This window comes from Suncus etruscus, chromosome 2, assembly GCF_024139225.1.
Source record: "Suncus etruscus isolate mSunEtr1 chromosome 2, mSunEtr1.pri.cur, whole genome shotgun sequence".
NCBI classification, from domain to species: Eukaryota; Metazoa; Chordata; class Mammalia; order Eulipotyphla; family Soricidae; genus Suncus; species Suncus etruscus.
In genome coordinates this window covers 18,291,534-18,306,551 of record NC_064849.1, presented here as the reverse complement: position 1 = coordinate 18,306,551, position 15,018 = coordinate 18,291,534, and the positions used below count along the sequence as shown (strand labels likewise).

Sequence of the window (15,018 nt, the reverse complement as noted above, 5' to 3'; positions counted from 1 at the left end):
ACCTGGATCACCCCTGAAAACCACTGATGTAGAACACTCTGCTTCTCCCAAAGCTATTGAGATATTATTCCCCCCCCACACCCCCCCCCCCCCGATCCACACCATTTTTGCTGCAGTCCTTTTGCTTCCAACCCTCCCCTTCCCTGCCTCCCTGGCTGTGGAAAAGGTCTCCAGGCTTCACTTCTGGCACTCTCTCCTGAGAGGGGTGCAGCTTCCAGACTGGGCTCTGTGACTTCCCTGGAGCACTGTGTGGCGTCTTTGCAGTACCCATAAATTTCATGGGGTTCCATGTTTTTGTTGTTGTTGGCTGTGTTGGGGAGGGGGGCAGGGAGAGCCACAGCCCTTCAGGCTTGGTTGCTTGTCTCTGAACCAGGTGGCACTTATGACCATCTTGGCTTTGGCTTAGCAAGAAACCAGTTTCCTAGCCTGTGCTTTTGTCCCTATGTTGCTGATTTTGTTTCGTGTGCCGTCAACACAGAGGAGGCCAGTTCTGCAGCTGCAGCTGCAGAAATGATGTCAGAAAAGAATGAATGTTATCAGAGTTAACAGTTAATAACTTAAAAACAAGCTCATGGGATTAAATTCATTGGTTTTATGATTTGCTACCTGAGGCACATTTGGCTTTCCCAGGCATTTTGTTTTCTTGTCTTAGCAGGGACTGTCTGGCATCAGCATGCAGGGTAAAGGGCCTTCTCGGTTGTTTCATCTTGTCTTCTCATCAGACTGGTGTTGGGCTGCACAGAAGGACCTCACTGGGCCCTGGCTGGCAGGGACCCTCCTGGAGGGCAACAACCTTCGTATGGGGTGTCCCAGGTCACTTTCCTTCGGTGTGTGAGTGTGGATTGTGTGGTTGTGTGTCTGTGCTTGCCTGTGAGATTGTGTGTGCATGATTGTGCACGTGTCTGTGTGATTTCTGTGTGCATGAAATGTGTTGACTGTGTGGTTGTGCCTGTGTGACTGAGATTGCGTGCTTGTGTATGTGATTGTAAGATTGAGTGTTTGTGTTGCAGTGTGCAATTGAGTGATTGTGTATGCATTTATGATTGAGCGTGCATATTTATGCATGCATATGCTGATTGTGTTGGATGCGTGCGTGCGTGTGTGTGTGTGTGTGTGCACGCATGTATGCGCTGCAGATATTTCCTGTGTTAGGCCACTGCAGGCCCTTTGGTGGGAAGAGCGAGCGGAAGCTCTCTATATATAACTACACGTTTCCTCACACAGATGCTTGCTTCCTCGTTTCTGGGGCTACTGGCCTGGCTCTTGGAAACAAGCCTCGTCCTCCTGGATGGGGCTCTCCTGCAAGCCCAGTAGGAAGCACTGTGGGATGCCCATAGCTCCTGCCTCTTGGCCTCTTGCCCGCCTTCTGTTCAGATACAGGTGTTCCCCAACAAGGTAGCCTCAGTGAAGAGACTGGAGCAGCCTTTGGATCCTGCTGGCAATGACTTTGGGGCTGCTCTAGTCTCATCTCATTCCCAGGAAACTAGAAGAAGCCGGCTTAGCCATATGGGTGGCTGTTCACTGAGTGTGGGGTCTGCTTGAGGATCTCAGGCTCCTCAGGCTTTTGAGGCCTCAAAGGTGGTATGCCAGGAGACTCGAATCAGTTCTCATGGGCGGTGCTGCGAGTAACACACTGGCCACGGATCATCTCTGTGTTGCGGGAGTATGTGGGTGTGGAGGCCTTGGGTGGTGCTATCCTGGGACAAGGGCTGTGGGGTTAAACTGTCACCCTTGTGTGTTGCTTGTCAACACTCGTCTCACACTAGTCGCACTCGTCACTGTCTGGTAGCTGGGACAGCAGTGGTTTTCGTAGCTCTTTGAGGAGAGACAGTTCTTTAGGAAAAGACATGCTTGAGAAGTGTGTGTGTGTGTGATTTGATCCAACTTGGCCACAGAGGCCAAGGAAATTGGGTCAGTTCTTTGCTATCAGATTCTTTGTAAATGTGCCAGGGATGTAGTTGATGTGTGACCAGACTAAGTTTGGTCTGGTTTTCCCCCTGGAAGTTAGGAAACAGAATCATTGTGTAAGACATGTGGGCTTTTTCCTGGTGAAGCCCTGCTCTGTGGTCCCAGAATGAGCTGGTTTTTCAGAGTGGCACAGTGGTTGGGGGGTTGTTTCCTAGATCCCTTGGATAGTGTGGGTGGAAATGAGGGACATGCCTGAGGTCCTGGGGCACCACCCCTACCCCCAGGAAACACATGCCTACTTCCTGTTCTGAGTGGAAATAGATTCAGAAGATCAGGGCAAAGATTGTCCTCTTTGCTGTCCTTCAGTGCTTGGGGGCTCACTTCCTGTGATTTTTGTGTCGGGGTGGGACCTGGGGTTCCTGTATGCAGAGCCTCTTCCCAGTTCTAGGATGGGTAAATTTTTCCTGGACGTGGTGCAGGGGTGGGGCGGGGTGGGGTGGGGGTGGAGGAGTCAGACTTGGGCCATTGAAGATGCAGACTGCACTCTGACCCTTGAGAGATCTTCCCTCATCACTAGGTGCTGAATGTTCTTTTTCTGAAGTGGGAGGGAACATATCCAGTGATGCTCTCTTAGGGCTTATTCTTCACTGTTGAGGGACCCATAGCCCTCGTCCTGATGGGATTGGGGGAACTATACACAGCACCACGGATTGAACGGGACTGTGTGCAAGGCAAGTTTGTTATGCCCTGTACTGACTTTGCCACTCCCAGATGCTGGTTTTGTAGGATGAAAAGGTTTTGATTTTTTTTTTTTGTATGGTGCCTTGCATTGTCGATGCTTTGGAAAATGCTGAAAACCAGAGGAAGAACGAAGTCCCTCAGATCCACGATGGCTTGCCTTGCTGCTGAATCTGATTCATGGATGTCCACACACCTTCGCAGTGACCTGCTTTTTTCTTCGATGTGGGTTTTCTCTGACTGCATAGCTGCTACCTGATGGCTAGCCCTGAGTTTACTACTCCTGTAGACAGCCTGGACATGGGTCATCAGTCGGGGTCTGAGGGCAGAGCCTGGAGCGACCCCTGTCAGACATTGCTGCTCTCAGCCCTGTACTCTGCTTCATGCCCAGGCTCTTCAGTGACCCCATGAGCTGTATCTTGGGCTGTAGAGGATCTTTCTCTGTGTCCTGCCCCATCCCCTGACTTGCTGGCTGCCATGGGGCTCAGGGACATTGGTACCTGTGGGTTTGTCCTTAGGAATGTCAAGAGGACACAGTGTCCTCTTTGGTTCTCCCACCCTAGCCCTGTAAGTTAGCCTGCGGGGCCTTTTTCAGGAATAATGCTCAGGGTTCAAGCTCTTTTTTTTTTTTTTTTTTTAATAACCGAGTCTGTAACTATTATTCCTTTTTTATATAAACCCTATTCCCCCAGCAGACTGGTTTCTGTTTTACGGTACATTTGCTCTCTTAAGTCCAGACATGAGTTTGAGGGTTCAAGCTCTTGATTCCCTTTGTCTAGAGCTCAGGCTCCAGAGCTGCCTCTGCCTCTGCCTGTGCATCTCTCGCACCCTCTGGGGAACTGGCTCTGCTGCTAGTGCACTTTCAGGTACCTTGTCCCTTTGGGGCCCCTCTTCTTCATAAGGCCTAGTGTGTATTCCTGCATGCTGTCACTTATATGTGTTTGGGACTAGGGTGGGTTCATTTGCACTCTAGTCCTGGCAGCACCTGTCCTGTGCCTTCTTGGGATGCTGAGGGTCCTGGTCTGTGCACATTCCCCTCAGCTCAGGTGCCACCACTGTGTCTCACCCATGCCTTGATGGTCGGATGATTTGCCATGGTACAACAGCAGTTGAGAAACCCAGAGAAGGACACATCGTCTTGGCCTTTTCCTCTGAATGTCAGTAAAGTTACTTCAGTTTTACAGAACTAGGGATCAGTTGCATAAACTAATCTGTAATTTCCTTCTACAAAGTATTCTGCTATGAACATTAGTTTCCATAAATGCATCTTCTTATCACACTCCTAAGGTCTGGCTGTCCACACCACAGCTTCTTTATTCATTTTTTAAATAATTTTTATTGTGACCGAAGTGAATAACAAATCTTTCACAGTAATATTTAAGGTACATAGTGACAATGGGGGCGTGTGTCTAAGCTCTGTGCTTAGAAATTGCTCCTGGGGCCCGGAGAGATAGCACAGCGGTGTTTGCCTTGCAATCAGCCGATCCAGGCCTAAGGTGGTTGGTTCGAATCCCGGTGTCCCATATGGTCCCCTGTGCCTGCCAGGAGCTATTTCTAAGCAGACAGCCAGGAGTAACCCCTGAGCACCGCTGGGTGTGGCCCCAAAACAAAAAAAACAAAACAAACAAACAAAAAAATTGCTCCTGGCAGGCACAGGGGACCATATGGGATGCTGGGATTTGAAACACCATTGGTCCTGGGTCGGCTGCGTGCATGGCCAAACCCTTACCGCTGTGCTATCTCTTCAGCCCCCTTCATAGCTTCTTCTTCTTCTTTTTTTTGGAGGGGTCACACCCGGCAGTGCTCAGGGGTTATTTCTGGCTCTACACTCAGAAATCACTCCTGGCAGGCTTGGGGGACCATATGGCATGCTGGGATTGAACCACCATCCTGCATGCAGGGCAACTGCCCTACCTCCATGCTCTCTCTCCTGCCTCCCCCCCACCCATAGCTGCTGCTTCTTTTTCTTTTTTTCTTTTTTTGGTTTTTTGAGCCACACCCATTTTGATGCTCAGGGGTTACTCCTGGCTAAGCGCTCAGAAATTGCCCCTGGCTTGGGGGGACCATATGGGACGCCGGGGGTTCGAACCGAGGTCCTTCCTTGGCTAGCGCTTGCAAGGCAGACACCTTACCTCTAGTGCCACCTCACCGGCCCCCTTCATAGCTTCTTAATCCATTTTTTTTTTTACCCTTACTTGTTACCCTTTTTGGGGTGGAGACATCCTGTTTTGCTGTAGTCTAGTAATGTGGTTATGATGGCACCAACACTTTTGGTTTTGGTGTGTGACTCAGTTCTTTACCTCCAAAGTGTCTTTAATATGGTCCCTGAAGCCCCCACACCCTCTACAGGTTGGTGACCTGAGTTTCATTATTCAAGGTTGAGGATGTGTGAAGGTACCCACTGGAAAGCAGGCGAGCATTTACTGGTAATGGGCCTTTGGGGCACTGGTTTGCCTTTTTACCCATTGTCTGCTGGGAAGTGACCTTCGGGTGTATGTACCCGGCACCTGAGGCTCCTTCTTGGTCCTGGGTGGGTCCCTTCTGCTTCCTTCTCTGAGCCCTGCCCCACAGAGTGTCTCCTGTGCGCTTCCTTGGGCATCTCCAGTCTATCCATGGTTGCCATGTGCTGTGCACACTTCCAGGCTTAAGGAAGATGCTGGACACATGGAGATGCTGAACAGAGAGAAAGATCCAGAGATTTGTCGGGTTGCGGTTTAGGGTTTCTGTTCCACCTCTGACAGCGCCTCCTGAGCCCCAGCCTGTGCAGTGGTTGGGTGGTACGTGGCTGGCTCTTGGGCCGCTGTCTGGAGGAGAATGTCTGTTGGGCGGGTGGGCTGGGCTATTTCTGTGTCTCATCTGCACAGTCAGTCAGGAAATTGCCGCTGCTCAGATCCCAGCCGTGGCGCAGGCTCTTGGGGGGCTTCCAGGTGGGCTGTGAGCAACAGCAGGCAGCTTTGGGTACGCATCAGAACAGCAGGACGTGAGTCAGAGGAAGTGCATCCAGATTGCGCTCGGCGCTCGTCCCGGGCCACCTCTCACAGTCAGCAGTGGAGCTATATTTAGCAGGAGCTCTGGCTCGGCCTCCTCTACCCTGCTCCCCTCTCAGTCTATGCCAGCCCATGGCCGCTCCCCTGTCCCCTGCTTTCATAGGCCAGCTTGGCTGGTTCCTGGTCCCAAGAGCAGCCGGTCAATTCTCTGAAGGGCAGTGGGGAGCAGGTAAGAGTCTAGTAGAGCGACTGAGTCCAGCGGGGCTCAGTAAGTGGGCAGATGGAGGTGAGGGGTGCGGGAGAGAAGGGGGGCTCCGCCGGCCAAGAGGACTCCGCAGCCAGAGGGCTTCCTGAGTCTGGCTGTGTGAACTGTGTTACCCCAGGACCTCAGAGAAGTCCTGAACCTGGGTCTGGCAGCCAGATGGGATTCATTCCTTGGGCCTGTATCTGTCAGTGTCTTCGGACTGTAGCACATACCCCTCACTTGCTCTTCCTCCCTGGTCCCATAGACCTAGGACATCATGGCTCCTGCTCCCCGCCCTCCCTCAGGTCCTCAGACCTTTCTGTGACTTCCCACTGGACATGGGTGACTGGGTCCCTGGTCTGTCCTTTCTAGGGCCAAATACCCTGCAGGAGGCTCTGTTATGTTCCAAGTCCCAGCAGTAGGAAGATACAACATGCTGTGTCTGTCTCTGAGTTGCTGGGACTTCCCCATGACTTTCCCCTCTGGGGCCACTCCACTCTGCACTGGTGGTCCGGGGGTATGTCCTGCCCTGTTTCTGGTGGGCACAGGCAGAGCAAGGCCATTCTCCTATTCTGCGTGGTGCAACCTGACCCCCACACCTCACCTTTTTTTCCCTTCCCTCAGCTACAGCTGTTGGGGTGTTAGGATATACACCCCTGGCTGTGGTGTTTGTGGCTTTCACACTCTGGTGGGATTCAGGATAGGGTAGCACTCACACCCTCGTGGTGACGCCTTCTCAGGCCCCTCACCCTTTTCTTAACTTTTCTTTCTGGCCTTGCGGAGTGTTGCTAGTGCCACCCTCTGTTGCCAGCAATGGTCATCTCTGCCCACCAGAATGGCTGTACAGCCCAAGGCAGATGTCGGTGGGGCTGCATGGTAGCTGCCTGGTAGAAGAAAAAGCAAAGCAGCTGGATAGACACAGCTGTTCCTCCCAGCCAGCCTGGCCTCTTGCAATTTGCCCTCCCTACTTCCCACCAGGGTGACTATGTGGTTGCCCCCTTTTCTCCAGCCCAGAAGCTGGAGGGTTAGAATGCCAGGTAGGTTCTGAGTTCTGGGGCCAGGGTGGTGGTGACCCTCAGAACCTGTCCACCCCGAGGACCATGCCTGGTGTACCTGGGTATACCCTGGCTGGTATAGCCCCACCCTTTAGCATTGGTTTCCCTTGTTCTGTGAGCCATTGGCACTTGGATCCAGGTCCTTGAGTGATCCCCTCTGTGGCTGTACTAGACCGTGTCACTGCCACTCCCACCTCTTTCCAGGGAGCCGGGTTTCCTGTTGCTGGTTGGATATGGGGGACACCCTGAGGGTGCTGGGGATCAAATCTGGGGCCCCTGCATTTCTTTGGGCCCTTTGCATTGTTGCTGGCTGCTGTGCCTCCCGCTCTTCTTTGTCTGGTGTCGCCAGGCTGATGAGAGGTAAAAGTCTGACAGGTGAACTAAGGTGCAGGATCCCCCATAGGAGCCCCTCATCTCCTCCGTAGACCCTGTCACAGGACCCTCTTCAGAACCCTTCATAGGCTACCCCCATCTGTCCTAGCAAGAATGCGATCGAGTCCTTTAAACGTGCTGTTCCTGGCTGGGGTCTCCCTTGTGTGTTTAAAACTGAGAGATGGGCACAAACCCAAAGTGAGTCACTCATTTGTTTTGGCGAATCCCAGGCAGAAGCAGCATGGTCGGTGCAAATTGGCACCAGCTCCCCTGAGGTGACTTGGCAGTGACTATCATGATGTCTGTGCTTACCTGCTGCCAGAGCAGAGCTGGTGTAGTAATCGCCAGTGAGAAGTGCGCTAAGCTTATCCCTGTGGCACCTCTTGAAACGGCAGACTTCAGTAATGAAAGTTCTAGGAGAGCCTGGAACTTCTGTACTGTAGTAGGTCTGTGCTTCTGTAGGAGGGCCGGGACAGTGTGTGTGTGTGTGTGTGTGTGTGTGTGTGTGTGTGTGTGTGTTGAGCTGCTTAGGAGTGCTGTGACACATAGCATGTGTGTATGTGTGTGTGCTGTGCTGCTGCAGCAGATCTCGGACACGCATGCAGTGGAAAGGAAGCTGACTGCAGACATCTGTTGGCTGAAAGTGGTCGGGTGAAGCCCATGCCCTTATTTTGGAGGTCTCCCGAGGACACAGGAAAGCAGGCAAAAGCATAGACTTCCTGTTCTTGTTCACACAGTGGATGTTTGGCCCACGAAGCCACTTTATATGATCTAATAAAAGGCCTTATAAAACAGTGTGCAGAAAGGGTTGTCGCTCGGAACTCTCACCACTGTGATGGGCTCTGCTCCTCTTCACTTGGCAGTCTTGCTGTGATGATAGGTGCATGCCCCTCCTTCGTGTCCCCGTCACTACCCAGATGGATATATGGTCACTCTGTGTTTAGTTTGTTTTGTGTTTCTTCTGGATGGGCAAGTTTCTTTCCCTTCCCACCTATTAACTTTCTGGTTAAATGATGCAAAATTCATGTGGGGGATGTGGTTTTCACTGGCTGATTATTGTGGGGTTTCTGATCTCACTGAGCAGAGGGACCACCATGCTGTACTGCTGAGGTTCCTGAGTTTTTACAGGGACATTGAGCTCTCCCAGTTGCTCACAGTGGCCGTCTGGATGCTGTTCGTGGCAGTAGCAACTGGGTCATCTTTTTCCTTTTTAAACTTTCCTGGGGCTTATTCCTGGCTTCAAGTAAGTAGTCAGTATGATGCTGTATTTTGATAACTGTATTAACTTACATTGAACATCCTTTTTATTTAAAAACTGCACTTTTGATAACTTATGTTCTGTTCAGCTGAGTACTTGAAAGTAGCAGTTATTTTTTTCTTACGTTGTAGTTCGAAGCACCTTGACTTACAGTACTTATGTATTCAGTGTTCCAGCACTGTGTCCTCCACCAGAGGATGTATTCTTCACCATTTTCTTCCTCTATCATCTTGGGGTTCCCTCCAAATTCTGGCACTGACCCCTGTGGCAGGTTATTTGACATTTATTACTCCCTTACAGAGTTTCTTTGATGCAACCTAGGAGAGAACATTCTGAATCTGCCCCCTCCTGGCTGATTTCCTCAGCAGACACGCTCCTGTTGTGTTCCGTAGCAGCAGTTTGCTTTGCTTCGTTCTGTCTTTTTTCAGAGCTGGCTTATAGTTTGTTGTGTCTCTAGATCACACTTCCTGTGGCAGCCTCTGTTCAGGGACACATTTTCCAATCTTGATTGTGTCCAACTCTTAGTGTTGCACTAAGCATAGAAGTGCAATTGGCTTTTTGAAATGGTGTTTTGGGGCCTTTGGATATTGCTAAGGAGTGAAGTTGCTAGTTTGCTAGCTTGTATTATTTAAAAAAATGGTGGGCCACAGCCCATGCTCAGGGGTTACCTCTGACTCTACACTCTAGAATCACTTCTGGCAGTGCTGGGAGATCATATGGAGTACTAAGGATAGAATCTGGGTTGGCTGCATGCAAGGCAAGCAAGCGCTTTACCCACTTTTCTGTCAATCTGGCCCAACTAGTTTGTGTTTTTAACAGAGAGAAAGAGTATGTGTAGGAGTGATAGAACAGAGGTAGGGCTTCCTTGCATGTGGCTGACCTGGGACGGACCTGGGTTTGATCCCTGGCATCCCATAGGGTCCCCAGAGCCTGCCAGGAGCAGCTATTTCTGAGAGCAGAGCCAAGAATAAACCCTGAGCTTTTTTTTTTACCCCAAAAAAGAGTATGTGTGAGAGTATACTTACTTATGTGGGGAGGGGGGGCAGCGAGCACTTACCCTGTGAGTGTGAGGCCTTGGCACTACCTCTAGCCTTGTAAGCAGTGAATATGAGTTGCTGCAAGGTTGTTATGTTCATGGTGCCCTTCTGTGCCCATCCTCAGGTCATCACCCCTTGTAGGAGGCTCATCCTGTGTGCGGACAACAGGAAAGAGATGGAGGATTGGATCGCAGCGCTCAAGACTGGCCAGAGCAGGGAGCACTTTGAGGTTCAGAAGGGGGAAACTCCCTTTACTTGCCCTGCTCCGAGTCCCCTGCCCATGTGTCCCCCATGCCTGTCCACCCCTTCACATCCACCTGCCAGTGCATGTTTTTAGCTTGTTCCTTATTAGGCTCTCTCTCTATCCTGGGCCTCCCCTCTCTCCTGTCAGATGTGGGGCCACTGACCTTTGCCCTTTGCGCTCTCTCCCCTCACCCCTAGCCTACCCAGTATACCATGGACCACTTCTCGGGCACGCACAACTGGTATGCCTGCTCCCACGCCAGGCCCACCCACTGCAACGTGTGCCGTGAGGCCCTGTCGGGGGTCACATCTCATGGGCTGTCTTGTGAAGGTAAGGGCGTGACTCTGGGGGCTTGGAGGGCCTGTTGGGTGAAGGGAAGTGGCAGTGAGGTACAGGAGGAGGACCTGGAAGATGGGGATGTGTCCTCTTGGGGTACTGTCTCTGGGGAACTAGGTCCCCAGCTCAGTCTAGCCAACCGTAGAGGCCCTTCTACCTGTGCACTGCATGAGCCTGCCAGGTCCTGCTCTCTCAGATTGTGAGAAGGGAAGTTTCTGTAGCTGGGCCCTGCCTGCCTCCTGAAGTAGATTGTCTCAGGCTTCTGTGCCGAGGCCTTGGCTGAGCTACCTGGCCCAGTGCAGCAGGTCTGGCTGCTCTCTAGCTCTTTCCAGAAAGCTGCTAGGTATTTCCAGCTTTATGTCAGTCCCGGGCTGGGTCTCTGCGGCCCTCCCAGACCAGAGGGTTGCCTCCTTTCCCTGAGCAGTGGGCCAGCTGCTCACACCAGCTGTCTCTTGTGTCTGCAGTGTGTAAGTTCAAGGCCCACAAGCGCTGTGCAGTGCGGGCCAGCAACGACTGCAAGTGGACCACACTGGCATCCATCGGGAAAGACATCATTGAGGACGAGGATGGGGTGCGCACATGATCCCTCCCCACCCCTCATTCCTAATCCTCTTCTGGGACATGGGCCCTGTGACCAGTCTCCTTGTCTGGTGAATGGCAGGACCACGCACCTGCCTGGGGGGTGGATAGGTCTGAGTGCTGGCCCCATATGGGGTGGGGCAGTGGGCTCAGGGAGACAGCCAAAGTCCTGGCTCTGGCTTGAGGTGGATTGGGGTCTGGGACCCCATGGGCCAGGGTTACCTTGAGCACTACCCGCCACCTGCAGATCTGCATGCCTCACCAGTGGCTGGAGGGAAACCTGCCTGTGAGCGCCAAGTGTGCGGTGTGCGAGAAGACGTGCGGCAGTGTGCTGCGCCTGCAGGACTGGCGCTGCCTCTGGTGCAAGGCCATGGTGAGTGGCTGCTTGCCTCTCCCCTCTCCCCTCCCACCTCAGCCACCTTCCTTGCCCTGCCCCTCTCACCCATCCTTTGCTGTTTGCCCTACCCCTACAGCCACCGGCTCCACTCTGTAGCCACCTGCCCCTCAGGTTGCATCACCACCCCTCCACCCCCCCAGCTGCCTGCTTTACCCCTTCCCCGTCCTTCTGGGCTGGCTATGGTCCATGGGTTCCAGGCTGTGGAGAGCTGAGCCCTCAGTATCTGGCTTCTCTTGCAGGTACACACAGCCTGTAAAGATGCCTTAGCCACCAAGTGCCCCCTGGGTCTCTGCAAAGTGTCCGTCATCCCTCCCACGGCACTCAACAGCATCGACTCAGATGGTGGGTGTGATCCCTTCTGCCTGAATCCTCAGTGTGCCCTCACCTGGCGAGGTGATGGCGGCACAGGCACATGTGGGCATGAGGAGGGGCTTCATACCTGGGGCCCTAGACCAGCTGGCTCCTGGCCGAGTGTCTGCCTCTACCTGGTCTTGAGCTGTGCTCGCCTGTCCAGGTGGCAGTGGGCAAAGCGGAGGGTGGGTACAGAGTGAGGGTACCGGCAGTGCCTTGGTGCTTGGTTCTCTGGGATTAGAGTTCTTGGGACTGGGAGTTGTCCCCTTCTCAGGCTCTTGCCTCACCCCCCCCCCCAACATTAATTTCACCTTCCTCTCTCTTTGTCCCCTACTGTCCAGGCTTTTGGAAGGCCTCGTGTCCTCCATCCTGCACGAGTCCCTTGTTGGTCTTTGTCAATTCCAAGAGTGGGGACAACCAAGGGGTGAAGTTCCTCCGGAGATTCAAGCAGCTACTGAACCCTGCCCAGGTCTTTGACCTCATGAATGGAGGCCCACACCTCGGGTAGGGAGTCCATGGGTCCCTGGTACTCTGTGGGTCCCCCTTCAGTTCCCCCAGCATCATCACAGGCCTTGAGGCTTACACTGTCAGCTCCTAGAGAAACAAAAATTGGATGGGTTTGAAAACATCCTATAGTAAAGGAGAGTTGCATTTTCTAACCACCATTGCCTGCACGTCTCCACCTCAGCTCTGTGTGACTTGGGCCCACACTCATTAAGGTAGTGACCCTCAGGATGAAAGGAGGGGTGTCTACATGCGGCACTTGTAGGCACGAAACTCAGGGTGCAGCCTGGCCTATAGGGCGGCCTCCTCATCTGCCAGCTGTGTGAGCATGTGTGTGGCCTCGCCACTTCTGGGCTTTTTTGAGTTTAGGCAGCATGTTTGCTTCCAGAGGGTTGCCCTCTGCCTGGCTCCTCCCTGGTGGTCCCCTCTAGAGGGAGAGGGGCTATAGAGACAGTTCACTGTCTGCAGGCAGATGAGTCTTCCCAGAGAGGCCCATGTGTGGGGTCCCCACATGTGGTAGGGCGCCACCGAGAGGAATCACAGACACCAGCTGTCTAGGCGGATTTCCTTGACTAGAACAGCAGTGCAGGTTCTGCACGCCTCAGCCCGCTCAGAGGGAGCTGTGTGGAGTGATGGCAGTGGTGCTGGGCTCCTGCCTGGACTCTGGGCAGGACTGTGGGCATCTGGATCTGCCATGGGGGACCTGGCAGACAGGCTTGCCTGGGGGCTGGGGAGAAACTAACTCTGATTCATCCCCCCATAGTGAATAGTGGTGGCAAAGGATGAGGGGGTGTAGGAAATCTGGGGGGGGCAAATTAATAATTCTTGCGTCTACAAGCAGTTCCCCACCCTGAGCCACCTCAGGGCCACCTTTTTCCTCTTTTCTGATATGGCTCTGACCTTCTCTTCCAGAGAACACAAGGAAGAGAGGGCAGCCTGCCCCTCCTCCCCCAGTGTCCCTGTTCCTGTCTGGGGTTCAGCTCAGCCCCCTGCTTGTGATCTTTTTAAGGGTCTCCCAGGCTGGAGACAAGGCCTTTGCTGTGCGTCCTCCCTTGGGGCCACATGGCAGGACACAGAACCTGAGAAGGGCCTTGTCAGATAGACTGAGGTATCAGTGTTTTCCCAAACCAGACTAAGAAGAGGGTGCGTGGGACTTCCAGGCAAAAGTAGGAGCAAGGCTGCAGGGGAAGCCTCCCTGCAGTGGGTTCCAACATTCACAGAGCTGAGAGATACCAGATGTGGGGAGTAGGGGGTCCCAATGATGGTCAGCACAGGAATATGGTTGGGCCCAGCCCTTATTCACAGCTCTGGCTCTTCTCTGTAGCTTGCGCCTGTTCCAGAAGTTTGACACCTTCCGGATTCTGGTATGCGGCGGGGACGGCAGCGTTGGCTGGGTCCTCTCTGAGATTGACAACCTCAACCTTCACAAACAGGTATTTAGTTCCCGGGGCCACCATGTCCCTAGTAGTGCCTCTCCCCAGACTGGGATGAGAATAGCCGGAAGCTGACCCCGGGGCCCAGGGAACCCTTGCACTAATGGGCACCTCCTGCATGTGCGAAGATGGAAATGAAGCTGTGAGGCTGAGTTCGGGTTAAATGAGCATCAAGGTTACTGGTATCTTGAAACAAGTACATAGACCAGGGCGAGGCCTGTGGCACTGCTAGAGTTCAGCTCTCACCACACTGGAAGGTTCTGGACACAGGACAAAGCCCAGGGCACAGCAGTCGACACTTAATCCTGCCTCAGGGGAGACTTGCATGTGTCTACATAGTGTCTTTCTGGGACCTTAGCAGCTGGGGGTTGATCCCTCTGGGACTGCATAGCTGGGGCTGGATGGTCCCACAGACTGGTCTGGGAGCCCCACACAGCACTTCCGGGTTCTGTGAGAAGGCCCCTGCTTTTGGTAGTGAGGAGGTAGTCTCGTTCCAAGTGACCATCTCCCTCTATGTGCTGCTCCTGTCTCCACCTTTTGTCCCGTGTCAAAGTTAGGAGTCTAGGGTGTCATGTTTCAGCCTGGGCTCCTTATCCTGTCCACGGCCTGCATGTCATTGAGCTGAGTGTGGATATTTTGTTTTAGCTTTTGGGTCACAGTTGGCTGTGCTTAGGGGTTACTTCTGGCTCTTCACTCAGGAGTCATTTATGGCAGCCTTGGGGAACCATACAGGATGCTGGGGACTGAACCCATGTTAGCTGTATGTAAGGGAAGCACTCTCCCGGTATAATCTCACTCTGGCCCCAGATTATTGCATTTGGCAGAGGAACCACCCCAAGAAGTTCTCCTGGCTCTGTACCCAGGCCCAGGGATGCTGGAGGTGCCACCAGGACCAGGTGGTACTGGGATGGTGAGCATGTGGTGCTCGGGATGGAACTTGGGCCTTGCACATGGCAGACACATGCTCGTCTACGTCAAGTGTGTCACAGCCATTAGATCCGAGTCTTTCTAGTATTTATTGGGGTGTTTAATCTTAAACCTCTGTTGCTAAGGGTTTTGGTTCAGATCTGCAGTGAATGGTCACATACTGACACTTTCCTAGCTTGACACTTTCCCTAGCTTGTGGCTAGGGAAGATCTTTGTGGGGGGGTGGTCGATTTGTGCTCTTAGTGTGAAGGGATCTGAGGTTGGACAGTGAGGCCTAGACTGGCCCAAATGATGTCAGAGCAGGCAGGATCTGTCTGTGTCTGGGCTATTTATAGGCTCACCTGCTCTCTCAGCTCCTCTGCCCACAGGTGACATGTTGCTTCACATGGGGTGACACTGTACCTCACACTGGGTCTGTTTTCTCTGGCAGTGTCAGCTTGGTGTGCTGCCACTAGGCACGGGGAATGACCTGGCCCGTGTGCTGGGCTGGGGCTCAGCCTGTGATGATGACACCCAGCTCCCCCAGATCTTGGAGAAGCTGGAACGAGCCAGCACCAAGATGCTGGACAGGTGAGTGGCCACAACTGGGCCCTGGGAGATGTGGGTGAAGGTGTGGGCGGTCATGGTGCTGTTCTTGCTATTCCTGAG

General features: G+C 53.2%; 1 protein-coding gene across 1 annotated transcript in view; it reads left to right on the top strand.

Moving 5' to 3' along the window:
- Positions 1 to 15,018, top strand: part of DGKD (diacylglycerol kinase delta) — a 69,974-nt gene that overhangs the window by 42,338 nt on the left and 12,618 nt on the right. Inside the window, exons 4-11 of the mRNA XM_049769352.1 lie at positions 9,724 to 9,828; positions 10,041 to 10,173; positions 10,644 to 10,750; positions 11,006 to 11,131; positions 11,395 to 11,497; positions 11,848 to 12,010; positions 13,335 to 13,443; positions 14,801 to 14,940. Of these exons, the coding sequence (XP_049625309.1) occupies positions 9,724 to 9,828; positions 10,041 to 10,173; positions 10,644 to 10,750; positions 11,006 to 11,131; positions 11,395 to 11,497; positions 11,848 to 12,010; positions 13,335 to 13,443; positions 14,801 to 14,940 (986 nt within the window). The remainder of the gene's footprint in view (positions 1 to 9,723; positions 9,829 to 10,040; positions 10,174 to 10,643; positions 10,751 to 11,005; positions 11,132 to 11,394; positions 11,498 to 11,847; positions 12,011 to 13,334; positions 13,444 to 14,800; positions 14,941 to 15,018) is intronic.